The following is a 23,641-nucleotide window of genomic DNA, read 5'->3' on the forward strand; positions in this document are numbered from 1 at the left end:
TGCAGATGCAGGAAATTCAAGCACCACACACAAAATGCTGGTGGAACGCAGCAGGCCAGGCAGCATCTATAGGAAGAAGCACTGCCTGGCCTGCTGCGTTCCACCAGCATTTTGTGTGTGTTTCTTTATTCTTAAGGCTGATTTTCACTTCTGCGTAGCTCTATGTCGTAGCAAGCCTGCGTTGGTGTGCACCAAAACGCTAGTTGGCGGTGGTGTTTCTGTGCCACTGTGTTGAGTTTCTTCGTGAGAGACATGGACGAGGAAATGCATTTCAAACATTTTTGTATGTCGGCAGATAGATTTGATGATTCAGTTCATCTATTTCACATCGTACAGACATGGCATTGAAGAAGCAACCGGAAATGTGTAGGAGGAAATGTGATGCTACCGAGTGATCCAATCACAGTTGTTGCGGTCTGCGTTACCGTGACGTGTGAGTTACTTTTCTGGGGAGGTACTCGTCACCCTATGGTGTAGGTACGGTGTAGGGTACGCGATACTTACAGCATCGATGCGATGCACAAGTATAACTCAGCCTTTAGACCTAGACCTCTTCAGTAGTCCCACCAAGATGGATAGCACTGTGTCTTTTAGTGAGATCACCTTTCACTTTTCTGAACTAGGAAGTGCAGATCCAGCCTGCTTAATTAATGCAGCAACAATAAACTGAAGTGGTTTATGGATGAGTAGGGTCATGGCAGATGGAATACAATGGCAAAACTATAAGGCTTCCAGTTTGAAGTCCAGATGAACGGTGTCAACCTGAAATGTTGGCTGTACACAGATGTTGTCTGATCTGCTGTGTCCCTTCAGCATTGTAATTGTTGCTTGGGAAGAAAAGGGAACTTTTTTAATGGATGGCTTGAAAGTGGATGTTTGGAGGCACTTGGATGTTCTTACACATGAATCATTGAAAATAAACATGAAAGTATAGCAAGCTGGTGGCCTTTATTCAAAAATAGTTTGAGCATAATAGTAGCAAAATGTTGCTCCAATTATATAGGGTGCCGGTGAGACCATAAAAGTGTGGTTTCTTTCCCTTGTGATTGAGGGAATGTAGCAAAAGTTCATCAGATTGTTTAAGTTGATACGTATTCAATATGCCTGAAATTAAGCAGACCCAGTACAATCAAAGGAATCACCTTAAATTTCTCTAAACTCGAGGCTTTCTCTACTTCAGAATGGTGATCCCACTAAAGTGTACTGAGCCTGAGGGGAAGATGCAGTTGATGCTTCACTGAGGATCACAGTTCAGATTAAAGGAATCGGACATTGCAGGCAGAGATAAATTTGTCACCCAGAAGGGCTGTGGGGGGTGCAGTTGCTGAGCACATCATCGATGAATTTTTAGATATTAAGATAATTGTGGGTTATGATATGAGAGCAGAAAGCTGATGTTGAGGTAAAAGATGAACTGTGACATGATTTAGTGGTGAAGCAGGAACAAGTCTGAATGGCCTATGTAGGCTTAGCAGTGGTTAGCTCATGACCAAAATGATCATCACTGTGCTGCATAATAGACCTTAATAATGTGTATCCCTGAACTAATGAATTGCAGGGTCAGCATGACTATTCTCATTAAAAACCGTTGGAAAAGTTATTTAAGGATGTTTTGTTCTTAAAACTTATTTATAAATGTGGAGATGTTAAGTATTTGCGCCTTCAAATTGCTCCTCTGAATATATTTGTTTTACTGTCATATATAACTGATTTAAATTTGATTTTAGTGCATATTCTTTCAGATTAATGCTGTAACTGTTTAAAAAGAAATTTGATATGGCTGGCAAGTTCTCAACATGCCTGTTTAATTAATATTTTTAGCATTTTATGGTGGAACGAATTCAAATGCATGATGTTGGTGCTCAAGATCCTGTGCCAAGTTCCATAGAAGAGGAGGAGGAGGAGGAGGAGGAAACTGAGGATGCAGGTAGAGACTGTTGTTTCAAAATTGTATTGTTTCATGGGGATGCGTAGCTACGGTGAGACATAACCAATATTAGGTGTGATGTCAAAATTATACACAGGCATCTAAATTCAGAATCAAACATCTGTTTACAATTTTATATTATAATTGGAATTTTTATGCTTTGGTCTATGTTTCTGAAGTATTTTATCTTTATTAAGCTACTGCCAGAAACACATTAAATAAATACAATGGGCATTTGATTTTAAACTTTTCGCAGGTGAACAACCACAATACTGTAAATACAATTTGTACTGAAAAACAGATAAAACGGAAAATCTTGTAAATACTCAAGCTGTATTTGTGGAAAGTGAGAAGGTTAAAATCTCAGGTCAACTCCCAGATAAACTCAGTGCCTTTTACGCTCACTTTGACTGTCATAACATGAACTCCCACAGTTCCCAGTAACCTTGTGATTTCTGTCTCTAAGACCAACGTGAGAGCATCCTTCAGGAGGATGAACTCGTGGAAAGAATAAAACACAGAAAGAGTACCTGGCCAAGTACTAAAGACCTGTGCTGATCGACTGGCTGGAGCATTTACTGATATCTTTAACCTCTCACTTTGGCAGTCTCAGGAACACATTTGCTTTAAGCAGGCTTCAATTAACCTAGTGCCTAATGTTAAGTACCTTTTCTCTACGTCTTATAATAAACAACAATTAACAGAGTGGATCAATCATAACCACGTTTATTTTATTTGCTGCAAGGGAAGACCATCATTGCACAAGAGCTGGTGACATCTTTGAAAAAAATCAGACAACATAATCAGTCTTTTTTAAGTGTCATATCAAGGTCAGCTTCATTCTGTTTGCCTGCTTAGTCAGTGTACTAGGCATCCTTCCAGTAACAATATGTGGGTCTGCAGTTTGTCAAGGACCCAGGCTCCATTGGCATAATTTTGCATGAAAACTATTAGCAAGGCACTGCGGTACAATACAGGTTCCATTTTGTTACTAAAGGTAAAGGACATTTCCACATTACCTCCTTTTTGTCATTTCTTGACAACACTACATTTTACCAAATGTACTAATTGAAATATGCATATAAACCGTATGTATATAAAGCAATGATGCAGTTTCAAAACCTGACCCAAAATTCTGTTTTCATCCGTCCATTTCAATGAGGCCCTATTCCTTGCCTTAGTATCCTCTCCTTTCACACAAAAATCGTATAAGAAGAACAGACATTATTATAAGACCAATAGTTATACCATAATGCAGAACAGTTGCCCACCATCCTCCCAGCATCCAGAATGACTACCATCCATTTCCTAGAGTGTAATAGTTGTGATACTGATCCTCATAATCTCTTTGGTAGCTTCTTGGATATATTTTGCGAAGTGAGTTATATTTTCTGATTCATCAGCTCTTTAAGTAGAACAACATAAGTGCCCTCTTTTTCTGATAGAATAAAATCCAAAGTAATTCTGTTCTGTAGCACTGCTGTAACAACTGCCACCAGTTCTGCCGACAACTTGGTTAATACTTGTTGGGTTTGATCAAAGACATATGCAGTTTCACACTCTATTTTCTCCAAAGCTGGTGCCATATTAGTCAGTTTCTAGGGCAATCTCGCAGTCTCATATCCTGGAATGGCAATTCCAGAATCTTTTGGTCTCTGGTGCCACCGGACCAGAAGGTGGGGAGATGGTGACGCCAAGTTTTGCATATGGGATGCTACGTAGGCAAGATAAAGAGCAGCCCTTCCAGAACTATGGCTGTCTCCACTTCCCCCTCATACTCGGGGACGTGCCTAGCAGTCTGGGATAGGGCTGGTAACCACAGGCCCAATAACTGCTGTTTAGTGGATGGAGAGTACTGAGATTTGTCAGTTCTGTACATGTACCTTTACTGCTCCTCAGATAGGGCCCCTTGATCTTCCAGTTGCAGTGACACATTACCTAACACCAGCACTCCAGTTCCAGAATCAACCATTTGAATCCCACTCTCAATCATTGAAGAGACATCAGTGTATAGAATCAAACCGTTGGCAGAGTATTAACCAACAGGATGTTGTCACTCTACATGTTCTTGAATTAATATTGGTATCATGTGTTTCTTGTTGACATACATGTATCAGGGATTCTTCTTGCAGGTTCAATACACAATGTCACCTTCAAAATTTAAAATGCTTTCAGTTGCTCTTCATTAGGAGGCACAACTGAGCATTACTAGTCATTCAGCAGGTTGTTGAGCGGTTAAGCGATAGTCAATTGATCTGCCACCAGCTCATCAATACATTAATTAGCAATAGTTTAATCTAACATAGCTGTCAGCCTTTTTGTTTCATCACTGCTCTCACATGAACTGCTTGGGCTGCTGTAGAGTCTGTTATGTCCATCCTGTAATTCCTTGGAGTTCAGATGGTGTTGCTGTTACCAGAGTCCTGTAGTTCACCAGAGTTTGGATGGAGGTGGCTGTGGAGGGAGAATGTTCGATGTGATCTGTAATTTATTGGGCAGAGCTTCAGAAGTAGGTGTTAGCCAGGGCAGAGCACCAGCAGTACTACAAATAGCAGCACCACTAACTTGAAGTTGCAGCGGCATTTTTCCATTTTGTTTTAGTTCAGCTTGAAACTTGAACCATACTGGTCAACCTCGACGCTTTGCAATTCGCCTACTGGAGCAACAGGTCAACAGCAGATGCCATCTCTCTGGCACTACATTCCTTCTTGGAATACCTGGAGAATAAAGATGTATATGTAAGGCTCCTTTTCATTGATTCCAGCTCTGTCTTTAATACCATTATTCCAAATAAATTGATTCCTAAGCTCCAGAACCTGGGTCTTAGCACTCAGATCTGCATCTGGATCTTCAACTTCCTCACAGACAGGACCCAGGCTGTAAAAATAGGGGACAAGCTCTCCTGTACAATCACTCTAAGCACCGGTGCCCCATGAGGCTGTGTACTCAGCCCCCTGCTGTACTCACTGTACACCCATGATTGTGTAGCCAAGTTTCCATTGAACTCAATATATAAGTTTGCTGATGACACCACAATTGTAGGCCGTATCTTGGGTAATGATGAGTCTGAGTATAGAGAGGAAATTAAGAACCTAGTGGCATGGTGCAAAGACAATAACCTATCCCTCAACGTCAGCAAAATGAAGGAATTGGTTGTTGACTTCAGAAGGAGTATCGACTTGTACTCCAGGGAGCGCGAAGCGCTGAATCAAATATCGCTGTGATGATCGTATGCTCTAGTATCAATTGTTTGGTGACAATAAAGTAAAGTAAATAAAGTAAATTTCACATAATGCAATACAGTTGGCCCTCCTTGTCTGCAGGGGATTGGTTCTGGGACCTCCAGCGGATACCAAAAAACCCGGATGCGCAAGTCGGTGGAGTTTAGGACCTGGCAGAGCTCCAGAGCTTAGTTAACCTGTTTCAGTGCGGTGGACTTCAGGACCCGGAGAAGCACTGGAGCTTAGTTAACCTGTCTCAGTGCGGTGGACTTCAGGACCCGGAGAAGCACTGGAGCTTAGTTAACCAGTCTCAGTGCAGTGGACTTCAGGACCCGGAGAAGCACTGGAGCTTATTTAACCTGTCTCAGTGCGGTGGACTTCAGGACCCGGAGAAGCACCGGAGCTTATTTAACCTGTCTCAGTGCGGTGGACTTCAGGACCCGGAGAAGCACTGGAGCTTAGTTAACCTGTCTCAGTGCGGTGGACTTCGGGACCCGGAGAAGCACTGGAGCTTAGTTAACCTGTCTCAGTGCGGTGGACTTAAGGACCCGGAGAAGCACTGGAGCTTATTTAACCTGTCTCAGTGCAGTGGACTTCAGGACCCGGAGAAGCACTGGAGCTTAGTTAACCTGTCTCAGTGCGGTGGACTTCAGGACCCGGAGAAACACTGGAGCTTATTTAACCTGTTTCAGTGCGGTGGACTTCAGGACCTGGAGAAGCACTGGAGCTTAGTTAACCTGTCTCAGTGCGGTGGACTTCAGGACCCGGAGAAACACTGGAGCTTATTTAACCTGTTTCAGTGCGGTGGACTTCAGGACCTGGAGAAGCACTGGAGCTTATTTAACCTGTCTCAGTGCGGTGGACTTCAGGACCCGGAGAAGCACTGGACCCGCTGCCGGCAGGTTTTCTGTTCCAAAAAGCACTCACGATTGAAAATAAAGTGAAAATTATAAAGCAATTGGAAAGAGGTGAAACGCCATCAGTCATTAGAAAAGCATTAGGCTACAGTTGGTCGGCATTCGGAACAATTTTAAAAGATAAAGTGAGAATAATGGAGCATGTGAAGGCCCTGCCCCGATGAAAACTGCAATTATGACTAAGCAACGCAGTGGTTTAATTATTGAAATTCATATGTTTCTTAAGTGTTTTATATGCATAGAAAAGTAAAATATATATTATATACTAAGACAAACATTTCACTAACTAATGCTAAATAATACCGGATATACCTGTTCCAACTTAGAGAACTTTCATTTTCTTTTTTGGTTCCTGATCTGCAGTAACCTACGCACATCCTCCCGTATACTTTAAATCATCTCTAGATTACTTATAATACCTAATACAATGTAACTGCTATGTAAATAGTTGTTATACTGTATTGTTCAGGGAATAATGACATGAAAAATTTCTGTACATACTCAAACAATGAGTGCTGAAGAGAGAACTTCGGGGTTTTCCCGATCCATGGTTGGTTGAATCCGCGCGTGCGGAACCTGCAGAGAAGGAGGGCCGACTGTACACACAAAATGCTAGAGGAATTCAGCAGGTCAGGCACGATTTATGGAAATGAATAAATAGTTGACGTTTCGTACTAAGACCCTTCTTCAGGACTGTGAAGCAAGGGAGAAAATGCCAGAATAAAAAGGTGTGGGGGGGGGGGGGTGTGGTGGTGGAGGGAAAGGAGACGAGCTAGAGGGTGGCGGGTGAAGCCTGGTGTGTGGGAAAAGTGAAAGGCTGGAGAAGAAAGAATCTGATAGGAAAGAAGAGTGGATCACAGGAGGAGGGGGCCCAGGAAGAAGTGATAGGTGGGTGAGAAGAGGTAAAAGGCCAGACTGGGGAATAGAAGAGGAGGGGAGGGGGAGGGAAAAATTTTCAAACAATGCATATTGATTGAACTGCAGTGTTCTTTCACTCGTTTGTTTAATGCAAAGATTTGCTGTTTAGACTTTTCACTGTCTCTATCATGCTGTTTTTGTAGTTTATTACATGTTTGCCATTTCTTTCAATTAGTACGACTTTACTCGCCTCGTTAACTTTCAGTCGCTCATACATTTTACTGAGCTTGTTTTTAATTGTGCCATTCATCCTTTCTACCAAGCTTGCTGACTGAGGATGGTAGCTACAATGGAAATGTTGATCAATCTGTAAAGCCTTACGTTTGTAGGCAATACTTTTATTGCCTTCTCAGTGAAACAGGTACTGTCAACGTTAGACAGTTCCCAAAGAATCCCAAACCTCAGGATGATTTCCTTCAGTCAGCTACTGTAACTGCAACATTCTTTCTACAAAGAAATGCTTCAACTCATCATGGAACAAAACATCAATAAAGACCAAGACATTTTTATTTCCTTCACACGAAGGTAATCCTTCAAAACACATCTGTAAATTGCCAAATGGTCCATCTGAGGGTCGTGTATAAGATCCTTCCACCTACATAAAACCATAAGCTATTAGAGCAGAATTAGGCCATTTGGCCTATATTGTCTGATCTGCCATTTTATCATGGCTGAACCATTTCCCTCTCTGCCCCAATCTCCTGCCTTCTCCCTAGATGTCTAATTGACCCTGACATCTCCCTAACCACTGAGTTCATGCCCCGATCAGTCAAGAATCTATCATTTTCTGTCTTAAATATACCCACTGACTTGGCCTCCACAGCTGCCTATGGCAGCAAATTTCACAGATTCACCACTGGCTAAAGAAATTCCTCTTTATTTCCATTATAAGTAGGTATACCTCCATTCTGAGGTTGTGCCCCCTGATCCTGGACTACCCCACCATAGGAAACATCCCTTCCATATCCACTCTATCGAGGCCTTTCAACATTCGATAGGATTCAATGAGATATCCCCTCATTATTCGGAATTCCAGTGATTACAGGCCTAGTGCTATCAGTTGGTTCTCAGATGGTAACCCTTCATTCCCGGAATCATTCTCATGAGCCTCCTCTGAACCCTCTCCAATGTTAGCACATCTTTTCTTAGATAAGGGGCCCAAAATTGCTCACAATACTCCAAGTGCCTTATAAAGCCTCAACATTGCATCCTGACTTTTATATTTTATTCCTCTTGAAATGAAGCTAACATCGCACTTGTTCCTCACCACTGACTCAACCTACAAACTAACCCTTAGGGAATCCTGCTTGAGGACTCAAAGACCTTTTGCACCTTGGACTTTGATTCCCTCCATTTAGAAAATAGTCTGCTCTTTTATTACTTCTACCAAAATGCATGAACATATACTTCCTGACACTAATCCATCTGCCACTTCTTTGCCCATTCTCCTAATCAGTCGAAGTGCTTCTACAGCCTCCCATCTTCCTCAACACTACCTGCCTCTCCATCTATCTTTGTATCATCTGCAAATTTGGCCACAAAATCATCAACTCCGTCATCCAAATTGTTGACATATAACATAAAAAGCATTGGTCCCAACCCAGACCCCTGAGGAACACCACTAGTCACCGGCAGCCAACCAGAAAAGGCTCCCTTTATTTCCTCTTTGCCTCCTGCCAATCAGCCAATGTTCTATCCATGCCAGTATCTTTCCTGTAGTACTAAAAGTTCTTGTTAAGCAGCCTCATGCGGCACCTTGTCAAAATCCCACTAAACAATGTCCACTGACTGTCCTTTATCTATCCTGCTTATTATTTCTTCAAAGAATTCCAACAGATCTGTCAGGTAAAATTTTCCCTTAAGGAAGCCATGCTGACTTCGGCCTACTTTATTATTTGCCTCCAAGTACCCCAGAACCACATTGTTAACAATTGACCCTGACATCTCCCTAACCACTGAGATCAGACTAACTGGCTTTTAATTTTCTTTCTCCTGCCTCCCTCCTTTAAAGAGTGGAATGACATTTTCAATTTTTTTAGTCTCCGGAACCATGCCACAATCTATTGATTCTTGCAAGATCATTACTAATGCCTCCACAATATCTTCAGCCACTTCTCTCAGAACCCTGGACTGTGGACCATCTGGTCCAGGTAATTTATCCACCTTCAGACCTTTCAGTTTCCAAGCACCTTCTCCCAAGTAATGGCAACTTCACTCACTTCTGCCCCTTGATACATTCGAACTTCCGACATACTGCTAGTGTCTTCCACAATGAAGACTGATGCAAAATACTTCTTCAGTTTATCCACCATTACCTTGTCCCTCATTACTACCTCTCTAGCACCATTTTTCAGCAGTCCAATATCTACTCTTGCCTCTCTTATACATTTTACTTTAGTATCTTCTTTAATATTATTGGCTTGCTTACCTTCGTATTCCATCTTTTTGACATTTTTAGTTTCCTTCTGTTGGTGTTTATAAACTTTCCAATCCTACAACTTAGCACTAATTTTTGCTTTATTATATACTCTCTTTTTGGCTTTTATGTTGACTTTTAGTTCCCTTGTCAGCTATGGTGTGTATCCTGCCTTGAGAATGCTACTACATTTTTGGGATGTATCTATCCTGTGCCTCCGGAATTGTTCCCAGAAATTCCAGTCATTGCTCTCTGCTGCCATCTTTGCTGATGTTCCCTTCAGATCAACTTTGGCCAGCTCCTCTCTCATGCCTCTCTAATTTCCTTTGCTCCAGTGTAATACTAGTACATCTGAGTTTAGCTTCTCCCTCTCAAGTTTCAGGGTGACTTCTATCATATTATGATCTCTGACGCCTAAGGGTTCCTTTACCTTAAGCTCTCTAATCAATTCTGGTTCAGCGCACAACACTCAATCTAGAATAGCTGATCCCTGAGTAGGCTCAATCTCAAGCTGCTCTTAAAAAGCCATCTTGTAAGCATTCCACAAATTCCCCCTCTTGGGATCAAGCACCAGCCTGATTTTCCCAATCTACCTGTATATTGACTACTGTAACATTGCCCTTTGACATGCCTTTTCTATCTCCAGCTGTAATTTGTAGCCCACATTTTTGCTACTGTTCAGAGGCTTGTATGTAACTCCCATCAGGGTCTTCTTACCTTTGCAGTTTCTCAGCCCCACCCTACACCCTTCGATCCTATGTCACCTCTTTCTAAGGATTTGATTTCATTTTTACCAAGAGCCACCCCACCCCTTTGCCTACCTGCCTGTCCTTTCAATAGCATATGTATCCTTGGATGTTAAGCTCCCAGCTATAATTTTTTTTTCAGTCACGACTCAGTCATGCCCACAACATCATACCTGCCAATCTCAAACTTTGCTACATGTGCACCTACCTTATTCTGTATTGCATATATTCAAATAACACCTTCAGTCCTGTATTCACCCTTTTTTGATTTTGTCTCCCTTTACACTGTAACTTAACCCATTGACTGCAATTTTACCTGATCATCAGCCTCTTCTTGCTAGCAATCTCATCTGTTTGTAAACCAACTGCCTCAACCTCAGCCCTATCACTTCAGTTCCCACTTCCCTCCCAAACAGCTTTAGTAACAGCCTGCAAGGAGACTCACTTGTTTCCCTGGATTTTGTAAAATACATATCATACATTGTTCACAAACTTGATGTGCAACTTGCGATAAACCAGGGGCATACCATTTTTCATTTGTATGATCTTTAAATCCCCTCTTCAGCTCCTGGGGAAAGAGGGTACTGTGCTTTGTGGGGCACTGGATCATTTGGACTGATGGTCACTTTATGTGGCTCAGCTGGGAGCATCTTACCTGTCTCATTTGGCTGGAAGGCCCAAAGTTGTGGGGTAACTTTAGAGAGTAAAAGTTCCACAATGGAACTGAACTACAACTTTCTGTTCAAAAGTTGCCTCTTCTCCTAATGGACTAGGGAGCAATAAGAGAAAGCCTGGACCTCATTCTGATAACCACAGACTCCATCCGGTCGCTGTCAGGATCTTCTGTTGTGACAGTCCTCGCAGACCCTTGACCATTTGTCCAAGGTCCTTTGCCACCTTATCTCTGGAAACCACTAGAGTTAAGTGAGATTCCCTATTCTCCTGATCGTGTATCGTCCACTAAACCTTGTGGCAAAGTCATGCCATCACCACAATACTGGAATCACCCACATATACTTCAGAAGCATATAGAACAATTTCCTTACCAATTATAGGTGTGCAATTTCCAGATGAGTCATAATAAACCATACAGTGAAGATAGCAATGCAGCTTACCATGTTGTAGGTCTAAACAGAATCTGGAGAAATGTCCTGAGGTTTTCAAGGCACTCTCATAAAAATGTTACAAACTTCTTGATAAGTGGGTAGTGAGTAACTGCCGCATACAAAATAGGTTGGTTCCTACTGAAATAGCATAGTTCACAATGGCTCTCTGGTATACACACATCAAGTCCTTCAGGAATGCAGGTAATAGTTACTTTGATTTTACAAAATAAATCTCTTCCACATAAGTTTACAGGCACAGGATCCTATGTTAACCTCCACTGGGTCTGATTTCAGGACATTAATAGGCTGTCCTCTTTTTGAGAAGGACATAAGACCATTTGCAATAATACTAATTATTACTAAATTTAGGTGCCATATCCTGCTTTTTTGGCAATCCTGAATATTATTCTATTTTCTGTATATATTGTTCATTGGACTCGCCAATAGCTTGTTGTGCTTCGATAATCTTAGACCAATTAGCCTTTTTAGGAAAAGCAGCATGTAATCCATTATACGTATTTTTATAAAAAAACTTTATTTGGCACAGTGGCAGGTCCTGGCCTGGCACCATTACGGTGTTCTTGAGAGCGCTGAAATTTAAGCTCATGGATAAAAATTTGAATACCCTCAGTAAGGTTTCCAAATCCATAATACTAGGTTTGTGACACACAACACCAGTTTTAAGTTTCTGAATCACTTTTTCTAAACCTGTCTCTGGATTGGGCAATTCTTCTACCACGGCCTATAATTATCCTGCTGTCCAAGCTCGTTATACACCCTTTGGTTCCCCATCCATAATTCTTCCACTAATCCCTTCCCATAATTATTAAACAAATACCATGGTGGTGTCCCCTTATTTGGGATAGGGAAGGGCTCCCCTTGTCCAATTATTACCTATTCCTAGTTTCTCCTCCTCACTTTTTTTTTCTTTCTTTTCTTCACTACAGCGTCCTGTAGGGATTAAATTTGTGAGCTCAATTTCCACAAATCCCACTCTTAATTACTCTTACCAGTACTGTTGTGTCCCTGATGCCAGATCTGGTGCATTCCTGATGCTCTTACTGTATAGATTTGGTGCACCTGATACATTTGCCATTCAAATCTGGTTCATCCCTGATGCCATAGGTGTCCCAGACACTTACCGGTCAAATCTAATCATTAATACCCATATGCTTCTGGTCACTGTGCTGAAAGCATCAGAATCACAGCAAGAGAAACGGGTCCACACAGTTGATTTGGTACAGATCACAGTGTGTATAGAATGGAGTGGGGTAGTACCTAGTATTTGCTACTTACATAGAGCAAAATGCAGAATCTCCCTTGGTTCTTTTCTACACCTAAACATACGATCTTGTTGCCATCCACAGCTCCAATCTGCTAATTAAATTTGCAGATGATACTGCATTGATTGGCCTAATCTCAAATAATGATGAGGCAGCCTACAGAGAATAAGTCATCACCCTGCCACAGTGGTGTCAAGAAAACAACCTCTCCCTCAATGTTGCAAAAACAAAGGAGCTGGTTGTGAACTACAGGAGGATGGAGACAGGCTCACCCCTATTGACATCAATGGATCTGGGGCTGAGAGGGTTAACAGCTTCAAGTTCCTCGGTATACACATCACTGAGGACCTCATGGTCTGTACATACCAGGCTGTGTGATAGGAAAAAAAAACATATAGCACCTCTCTTACCTCAGACCATTGAAGAAGTTCAACATGAGTCCCGAAATCCTAAGGACTTTCTACAGTGGCACAATTGAGTGCGTGCTGACTGGCTGTATCACTACCTGGTATAGGAACTGTACTTCCCTCAATCACAGCACTCTGCAGAGAGTGGTGCGGACAACCCAGTGCATCTGTGGATGTGAATTTCCCACTATTCGGGACATTTACAATGACAGGTGCATAAAAAGGGCCTGAAGGATCATTGGGAACCTGAGTTACCCCAACCACAAACTTTCAGCTGCTGCCATCCAGGAAACGGTATCGCAGCATTGAAGCCAGGACCAACAGACTCCGGGACAGCTTCTGCCACCAGGCCATCAGACTGATTAATTCACACTGACACAATTGTATTTCTAAGCTATATTGACTTCTGTTGTATATCTTACTGTACATACTATTTACTAAGGTTGTCAAGCCGAGGAGTGGTAGTGGGGACAAGATCCCACTACCTAAAAGTGCTCCTCACGGCAGGTGACTCAAATAGCCTCTGACAACCAAGTCCAGCTCCTGGCCTTCTTGTGTGGCTTAGCCTCTAAGCCTGGCGGAACTGTGTTTACTGAAAGGAGAAGGGGCAAAGGTGGGCCGTGGTGCTTTAAAACCAGTGCTTTGGGTAGACGGAGCTCATCAGCCTGGGAAGGCATTCCATCTAAGAAAGGGAAAACTCTGATTTCAAACCCCCACTGCCTTGCGGCCATACCCACTCATGGGAAAGGCTTCGGGAGTAAACCCTGAGGACAAATCCGGAGCTGGAGTCCCTAAGGCAGTCCGATGTTGTCTTCAACTTCGTTCTGGCAACTCCTGCAACGACACTGGTGCCAAGCTGTATCGACCCTTGGACAACATCGGTGTCGTGGAGCGGGGAGACTTGCTGCATGGACAACTGCTGGTCTCCCATAAAACCTTGCCCAGGCCTGCGCCCTGGAAACCAATCCAGGTGCAGATCCATGGTCTCGCGAGAATAACGGATGCCACCACTATAATTTGCACATTGCACATTCAGATGGAGACATAACGTAAAAATTTTTACTCCTCATGTACGTGAAGGATGTAAGTAATCAAGTAATTACAATACAATTCAGTTCATCTTGCTGGAACCTCCAAGTTCTGTCAATCACCTTTTCGATATGTCCATAACAAACAATGGTTATCTCAGTGGATCAATCATAAGCACATTTATTTTACTTGCTGCAAAGGAAAGCAATTACCATACAAGAGCCAGTGATAGCTTTGATAAAGGCAGACAGCATAATCACTCCTTTACATTGAGAGAAGGGGATGGTGTTTTTACAAGTAACAGGGTGGGAAGAGATACAGCCCAGGTAGCTGTGAGAGTCAGTGGGTTTATAAAAGACATTAATAGATAAGCTGTCTTCAGAGACAGAGACAGAGAGATCGAGCAAGGGGAGGGTGTTGTCAGAAATGGACCAGGTCAATTTGAGGGCAGGTTGGAAGTTGGAGGCAAAGTTGATGAAGTTGACGAGCTCTGCACGGGTGCAAGAGGCAGCACCAATCCAGTTGTCGATGTAGCATAGGAAAAGTTGGGGAGTGATACTAGGGAAGGCTTGGAACATAGGCTGTTCCACGTAGCCAACAAAAAGGCAGGCATAGCTGGAACCCATGCTAGTGCCCATGGCTACGCTCTTTGTTAGAAGGAAGAGGATGGAGTAGAAGGAAAAATTACTGAGATTGAAAACCATTTCTGCCAGGTGGAGGAGAGTGGTGGTGGAGGTTAACTGGTTGGGTCTGGTGTCCAGAAAGAAACTGAGAGCTTTGAGGCCTTCCTGGTGGGGTACGGACATGTATAGGGACTGGATATCCATAGTGGATGTAGGTAGGAAGGGACTGAACCGGGGGGATAAAACTGAGTCGAGGTATACAGATGTAAATTCGGTGGGGCAGGAGTAAGCAGAAACAATGGGCCTACCTGGACAGGCAGGTTTGTGGATCTTGGGTGGGAGGTAGAAACGGGAGGTGTGTGGTGAGGTAGATATGAAGTTGGTGGCAGTGGATGGGAGATCCCCAGAGTTGATAAGGTTGGTGATGGTGTGGGAGACAATGGCCTGGTGCTCCTTAGTGGGGTCCTGTTTGAAGGGTAAGTAAGAGGGGGTGTCTGAGAGTTGTTGCCTAGCCTCAGCAAGGTAGAGGTCAATCTTCCAGACTACTACAGCACCATCCTTAACTGCAGGTTTGATGGTGAGGCTAGATTAGAGTTAGGGTGTGTGTGCCCAGAAAGTCGCACTAAGATTAGGAAATAGAATATACAGTATATTGAATGGTGAATAGCTTACTCACTTTCTCTTGTGTTGTTACACAGAACTGGTGCCTGAAAGCAAAATTTATAAATTTATAGGTCATGAGCATTAAAGGTGACAGAGGAGAAATGTTCAACATGCAGCAATGCCAACATTTAACACACCCAGGTCGCAACAGGATCTTTCATCTGTAGTAGTGCTGTGTAGAGCCTTGCTAGTTTACCTTAACTATAGAATGTTGACAGTTGCTTTATGAATATTTTGCACTTCCACTTTGCAGTGGCCCCTTGCCTGTCTATGCAGCGAATTCCACCAGTACATTGCTTAAGTGATAAAATGGAGAAAAGTCTTTTACCTCTGTTTTTGTCATCCAAAATAAGTCAGAGTTGGCACAGAAAATGATACTTTCAATATGGGATGAGTTTGACAGCTCTCAGGGTAGATTCTTGTTTACTTTTGTGCCTCCAGCCTTCACTTTGCAAATGTTTTAAAAATCATTTAACTCAGAGCACAGCTCGTGATCATTCAACTTGTAGTAATCACGTTGCTTGAGGCCACTGTCAATCTGGCATGAGGTTTTCCCAACTTCTTGGGAGAAGAGACACAAAATTCAATGAATCTTTGTCTTTGGGGTTCAATTACGTTAGGTTGGTCTTAATCAAATGTACGTATTTGTATTAAAGTCACGGTGTTTTTCAGTTGCTGCTGAAAGTGTTTAATGCAACTTGTAGGTTTTTAAATACAGTAAACTAAAAGTGCAGGCATTCAGTAGAAGAGTCAAAGCCAAATGTTCTGCCAGTAAAACAGTGTTACAATATTCAAAACGTGAGTTTAAAAATCAAGAAAATTTTTTAAGTATGACAAACGTGATTTGCTACAGTTTCTCTTGGGAAACCTAATTTTTCCAAGCCCGAGGAACAGTTGAACTGGAAAATTAGATGGAAGTACTACTGTATAATGTCAGTGATACCTGATAGAAAATGAATTGTGCAGCTTTACTGCTTGAGTGATAAAGTAGAGGATAGTCACTTATCATTCATTGTGACAGATGATGGAAATGAAAAACATGTCATTCCCTTCCACTGCGAGGAAAGTTGATGGACATTTCACCTCAAGAATGAGATGATTTATGAAAAGGTTTATTCTGTGAAATAATGTAGCAACACTTATTCTGAAAAGGTCTTCCCAGTTGATCTTTGCAGATTAGTGAGACATTAACAATGGATGAGTTATGTTTTCAGAAGAAATAATTAAGGAGAAAGCATTTTTTTTTAACAGTGTGATGTTTTGACCGAACATTAAGTCAGATGCAATTCTTACCTTTTCTAATAAATGAGTTGCAGATACGCTGGGGATTTTGGTCCAAAATATTGACTGTTTTGTTTACACACATTGCTGAAAGATTGCTGTTTGTTTTTGCTATTGTGAAATGATAGTCCACCCATGCAACAGGTTAGAGTGGTTGCAGAAGGTACACTTCTATCCACTACTAATTTATTTTCTGTCATCAACTACTTTTTCTTGCTATTATTCATAATATTTCATTAGTTTTTACCGAATGGAGTGCAGGTTGATCGGAGCAAATTGCAATAATTTGTTCTGTTCAGAATTTGTAACTTGGGGAAATTTGCATGAGTTGAACATTTTTAAAGGGAACAAAGCTATATCAATGGAAATCACAGGATTTTGTTAAAGATTTCACAAAATTATCAAAATTGAAGGAATTTGAATATAGTTAATGCTTAACTGTTCTAGATATTTTATGTTGAGAATAATTTTAAGCTACATGCTGGTCCTCCGTTTGTGCTTGGATGTATTCCCAGGATAAAGAAGTGGGTAAAGGTATAATGTTGAGCAATCAAGTTAAAGTATATTCTCAAAACCAACAAGTCCACAGAAAACAAATGAGTTTCATTTGATTATTATTAGAATTTAATTAATGAAATTAAAATCCCATTAATGTCTATAAACATCTGTACAAAGCTTTCAAATGAAAATAAAAAAGGTGGCTGTTAATATTATTACAAGATTAAGTAGAGACATATTAACGGCATCAATTATGGGAGCAAGGAATGATCTAGAAAAAAAATGAGTGTATAGATTTTTTTCCAGTTCCGCAGCTAAAGGACTCCAATGAGAGCCCAATTTCTATGTGAGAAGCTATTTTCCAGTGTAGGGTACCGTCAGCTGTTGGTTCAACTGGATCCCTGGTGCAAAGCAGCTGTGACAGCAGTACGCTGAATAACCAGCCAAACGTGAACGAATTCTCAAAAACAGCAATCTGGAAGGAAAATGTAACGTTATGTAATATTTTTGTGTATATGGGAATGCTTAGTTAAAATTTGGTACCTGGACAGGATATCCATTAAGAAACTGAAATAGAATGCATAAAATTTAAAATAATGTTTTGAAATGCTTGTGATTTGCAACACATCCTGAGTTGTTATAACTATAAATGGTCCAGTAATCATATTAATTTAAACTAATACATTGATCCTGAAATAAATGAAGGTAGTTCAAGGTACTTTGTAGATGATTCAAAGCAGTAAAGTACAACACTAGTCTAGGGGTTTAACATCAAATGATAATTATAAGATATATTGATGGTAAGAATTTAATAAGAGATCAAAAGCTGTAGAAATCATTTGTTCTAAGGTCAATGGAAAGGTGACAAGGCAGGACCTAGTCCCTTCACCAAAGCTTGTGGCCTACTTGAGCTATTTTTCTGCAACTCTGGTATAAAGGTGAGTTCAGTCAGCTGTCCACGGCAAGATCATGTTAGAACTGATAGACGACGACTGTGAAAAGGAATGTTGATCCATCCTGATCTGGCCCACAAGTAGAGTCCTATGTTTAGAACTGCAAGTGCAGATTGTACATCTGGGGTAACAATTTATTTAATTGCATAGACTTACTGGGCATTGACATCATTTAGCCTGCCTGTTTTCCTGTGCAAATTGCAAACAAAGCAGATCTTAAGTATTTCCTTAAAAACATAAGCATTCACACCACTATTTCCTTTGTCAATATTTAGATTATTATTTCTCTCCAGAACCTGCCTGATTTGTTAAGTCAGAATCAGAACAGGATCAAAATCAGATTTAGTATCACTGGCATATATCATGAAATTTGTTGTTTGCGACCTCAGTACATTGCAATACATAATAATAAATCTAGAAATTGCAATAAAAATTATTAATTTATATTTATATGCCCTGCTAAAATTAGTGAGGTAGTGTACATGGATTCATTGTCCATTCATAAATCTGATGGCAGAGGAGAAGAAGCTGTTCTTGAAACATTGCGTGTGTATCTTCAGGTTCCTGTACCATCTCCTTGATGGTAGAAATGAGAAGAGGGCATGGCCTGGCTGATGGGGGTCCTTAAAGATGGATGCTACATTTTTGAGGCATCAACTTTTGAAGGTGTCTTGAGGCTGAGGAGGCTAGTACCCATGATGGAGATGGCTGAGTTTCCAACTTTCTGCAGCTTTTTCCAATCCTCTCCGGTGGCTCCTCCATACAGACGGTGAAGCAACCAGTTAGAACATAGAAATTTGCAAGTGAATTTGGTTGACATCCCAAGACTCCTCAAACTCCTAATGAAATATAGCTGCTGCTGTGCCTTCTTTGTAATTGTATCAATATGTTGGGCCCAAATAGATCTTCAGAGATGTTGATGCCCAGGAACTTGAAACTGCTCACCCTTTCCACAGATGAGCCCTTGACGATGACTGGTATATGTTCCCTCAATTTTCCCGTCCTGAAGTCAACAATCAATTCTTTGCTCTTACAGACACTGAGTGCAAGGATTTATGCTGTGACACCACTCAACCAGCTAATCAATCTCACTCCTGTATGCCTCTTTGTCACCATAAGAAATTCAGCCAACAGTAGTTGTGTCGCAAGCAAATTTATAGATGGCTATGCCTAGCCACACGTCATGGGTGGTAGAGAGAGTAGAGCAGTGGGCAAAGCACGTGTCCTTGAGGTGCATTTGCTTTTCCTCCATGTTTCCATTCCCCTGCAGCTTGAGCAGTATTCTTTATTTGCAGTTCTAATGCATGGGGTCATTGACCTTAAACATTACTTTCTCTCTCCACAGATGCCATCTAACCAGTAGTGTATCTCCTGTATTTTGAGTTATTTTCCATCTACAGCACCTAACTTTACCTTCTCATGTACTATGTGAAGTACAGTACATATTAATTTATATGGATTCATTTAGAAGTCTTGTCAAAACTATAAAATTGGAAAATCAATAGAATCACAATTTTTGCCATATTCTTGCTGCTTTCAAAGTTTGTAATGAAGATTATTAAGTAAAATAATTAAGTCACATTAATTTATGAACAGTGTTACTTTTTGGGTCTTCTCCCTGTTATTATCCACTTGACTGACCACATTAATAAATTTCACATAAGCTAACATCTACCAGTCAATATTCTCTTAACCAGCAAAAATTTGTTAGAAGAATCATATCCATACAGCTATTATGTTTGACTTTGTATAAAACTTCTTAGCTATTATGATTTATTTATTATTTTTATAAGTAATTTCCTCAACTAAAGTCCAATAATTTCTGAGAATATACAGTTTAATGTATTTACAAGCTTTCAATATTCATAGATTAGTGTAAAGAATTTGATAAATTTATTAAAAGCAATGATTGCCTCTGTATTTCTGACAGCTCAGTGGAAATATTGCAAAATAAAAGTGAGTAATAATCTAAACAGTATTAAGTAAGCATGTTACAACTAGCATATTTGTCAAGACTCTTCAGTTACTCTAGTGATGAGTCACTGTACAAGCAGAGACATAATCATACTAGGTCCAGGAAAGAGCAGTGTTTGGATGGCTAGGATTCAGAGCTTTTTATTCTGGTGTCTTAATCCAATATTCTTTCAGAAGTCAGGAAAGAGGTACAAAGCTTGTTGCTTCACTTTCATTTTATTAAGCATTAATAGAATGAAGAAAGAGTTGAAAATAGACGGTGATAAAAGTCTACTAATTGAAGAGAGGGAGAATCAAAAGATCTAAGATCTATGGTGGCTCATCTCATGGTGAAGCTCTTTTTATACTACATAGGGAAGGAATATTCCATTCAAATTCATAGATAAAAGTTAACTATTGAGAGATCTCTTATTCAATTAATGCAGCACCAAGAGAAGTTTCTAGAGCTTCCCAGAATCATGCCAGTGTAATCACTAGGGGACATATTGGTGGTTGGCATCCATCTGTCTGGAAGGACAATGGGTGATGATGATCATCATCACAAGCCTGGGTGGAAGGTATGGAGATCCTGAGATGCCCAATCGTCAAGATCCCCCTCTGGGCCTCACCAGTGTATTCCAAATGAAAGCATATGAAGCAATATGTTTGACACCAGCTTGGCCTCAAGAGCTGCCAGAAGGATGTTCAATGGCGTCCAGCCGCCTTAGGGGCTCCACTCCAGATTTGCTGTCTGGGTTTACTCCTGTAGCTTTTATCTCTCCCAAGGCTGCCCACAGGGCAGTGGGGCTATTTGCCCATAGCCGGGGATCACAAACACGAGGGTGTGTCCACAGACCAGTATGCTTGCATGCTATGTGTGCAGGGGTCAGACATCCTCCCTGTCCTCTGTAGTTCAGCTGAGTCCAAAAGGAGTTCAGTTTCCATGTGTCGCCAGTGAGGAGGCCCTGCATGAGGCTTGCTGTTGGAGGGGTTATGTACCGGCAGGGCGAGGCATACATTCAGCTCTCCTTTTTGCAAGAGTACTAATGAGCAGTGGAAGTTGAAATTGAGAGCGACAAGCACTTCCCTGTACCCTACCATACTAGACAGATTACAACAACCATTTTGACACCACTCTAGATACTTCAAGGGGCCATATTGAATAACTGAATATACATACTGTGGCCACTAGGACGTATAATATATAAAATACAAGCAGACAATTAATTGTTAAGTTGGAAAGAAAATAAAAATGAAAGTCTAACCTAAGAATTAAACAGTTGGATCCAAAAGAGCCTTTCAGAGAAATGGAGAATATACCCTCATCAGGAGATAGCTGGGAGGAAGTGTGTTGAATAATGTTTGGGAGGTTTGGAGCCATGCATAGGGGCTTGAGTGGCAATACTAGCAGCTGAAGAGGAGGGGAGTAATGCCACAATGGTTGAAATACAGTGCTTTGCTGCTTGTTCAGTGATGATCACTCCTCCAAACAACATAGCCTGATCTGTCCCTGCAGTGCCTAAACATTGCATGGAAAATAATGTCACCCAATGTGTATCTGATGTGGTATTAGCATAGCTCATGATGGGAATTGTTTTGGGTGAATTTCAAGGATTAAACCAAATGACTGAGAAATGGTTGTTCTCTTGCTTCTTCAAGAAATATTCATATTTAATCATTTAATATTTGAAATGTCTGGGAAGGTGTTTTGAGAGGTACTATCATCAGTTTTAATAGTGCTCTCAAAACCTGTTTTATTTATCATGCTTAATCTACTATGATTTGTCAAAACTAAAAGAAACCTTTTCTCTCCTATACCTACAAAACCCTTATGAATATCTATTATTTGTTACTCCTAAATTTAACGTGGACATTTGAAAAATTCACAGCATAGAACAAGGCATGATATTGCTTATGCCAATCCAGGGCTCACTTAAAACTTTCAGGTTTAAATTTTTCAGAAACCCCTTCCACCCCCTTGTCAATTATTTCTTTATCTAGTTTCCTTTGGTAAGGATTTTCATGTTCTTACAAGGGTGTCATTAACTATGATCTTCCCATTTAATTTCTTAGTAGTCATTTTATACTGATGGCCTCTACTTTTGCTCTCCCTCACTCTTGCTAATTGTAGAAACACTGTCATTGAAATTGTGTTTCGTAGCATAATTTTGGTGATGCAACTAACAGCTTGATCTAAGTTGCATGTGCAATGAAGTATATTAATACTGACTGCCCTTTTCATTGGGTGGTATCATGGACACTCACATAAACCAGAAGTATGCAAAGTTGGCAGGTTTTTTTGTCAATTCTCAAACCAGCCCTGCCATATGTTAAGCATGGAGAATCTGGAGTTATCAGTGTGAAGAACTCCCCCATGTGCGATTTAAACGGATCATTATTTACTTGTTTTGCTGGCAATTGATTGGAAAGAGCTTTAATGTGGAGACTTACTGATGCTTTTATTTGAGTAATGATGTAATTTGAGAGAATACTGTAGTTGTGAGACTTGTTGGGTTAGTGGCTGTTTCATTGGATGTGTACAGTGTTTGGAAGGAGGATAAGAGGGCCAGAGCAAAGGACTGCCTGTCAAAAGCAAGAGGATGATATACAGGAAAATGACAGTCAGCAGCAGGATCTGAGTGATGCAAACACCTGAACGATGGACCAGGACTGAGCTGCCTTACTAATGACATGGTAAGTGCTCTTTTCAATTTCTTCTTGAGGATATTAATAACAAGGCTCAGTTTTGGACACATTGCTGAAATGCCAACAGGCGCAAATCAATCCTAAGGAAGAGCTGAATTTATTCCCTATTTCGGTAGACGGCAGTAAATAAAGTTACCTCTGGAGGTCCCGTGTTTGAAAGGCTTTCTAACCCAACAAACCGTTAACTAGACACCTATTACCTTGAGCAGGATGTGGGTGAATACACCATACCCACTCTGCAAGCAAGCATGCAAAGTAATATGGGCTAATTGGGCCAAGGTGTAACCATGGTGATGGTACAAAGTGATAAACATATGAGTAATTGAGACAGTAAAAGGGAAAAAACATGATTTTTCTTTTTTTTTGTAATTTATTTTTTTATTGAAGTTTATTATCAAACATTTCCAAAAGACATATTTCAGATACTATACATATAATCATATTTATCACAAATCTCCACATAATATTTATCTGAGGTATACATTTATAGAAAGGGGAGGAGAGAAAGAACAATCAAAATAAGAAAACTACCGGTATATACAAAGTAGGGAGTGATCTTTTTTTACAACATATTCATTGATTTGTGAGAATAAAATCAGGCCCGTGAGGTGTTATGTAGTTAAACCATTTTTCCCAATATGAATCAAATTGTTCCAGCTTATCATTAACAGATGCTGTTATCTTCTCCATTTTGTAAATGTCCATTGTAACATGATTTTTCAGTTACCATATGTAAACTTTGATCAACAAACTCTGAAAGCAATAATCAATATTCAGATTCGGATTCATTTATTTATTGATCACATGTACATTGAAACAGCCAGTAATGTGTCATTTGTATTAACAACCAACACAACCTAAGGATGTGTCCCAAGCCTTTCAGAAAAAAGTAAATTAAAAAATATAAAAGAATTTTTTGAAAAAGCTGGCTCTTCACATTCCAGTCTCTGAGGGAAAACAGCTGTCACTTGGTATATTTGTTTTCATAAGGAAC

The 23,641-nt window shown here is 40.7% G+C and overlaps 1 protein-coding gene across 8 annotated transcripts in view; it reads left to right on the plus strand.

The window, feature by feature from the left end:
• The window catches only part of LOC140725529 (uncharacterized), a 467,652-nt gene that overhangs the window by 59,489 nt on the left and 384,522 nt on the right, over positions 1-23,641 (plus strand). For 7 of the 8 annotated variants that reach the window (XM_073041107.1, XM_073041104.1, XM_073041102.1 and 4 more), the window contains exon 5: positions 1,822-1,927. The exons of the other annotated variant lie outside the window; for it this stretch is intronic. In XM_073041107.1, the coding sequence (XP_072897208.1) occupies positions 1,822-1,927 (106 nt within the window). The remainder of the gene's footprint in view (positions 1-1,821; positions 1,928-23,641) is intronic. 8 annotated transcript variants of the gene reach the window in all.

The sequence above is a fragment of the Hemitrygon akajei genome, chromosome 3 (genome assembly GCF_048418815.1).
Source record: "Hemitrygon akajei chromosome 3, sHemAka1.3, whole genome shotgun sequence".
Taxonomy (NCBI): domain Eukaryota; kingdom Metazoa; phylum Chordata; class Chondrichthyes; order Myliobatiformes; family Dasyatidae; genus Hemitrygon; species Hemitrygon akajei.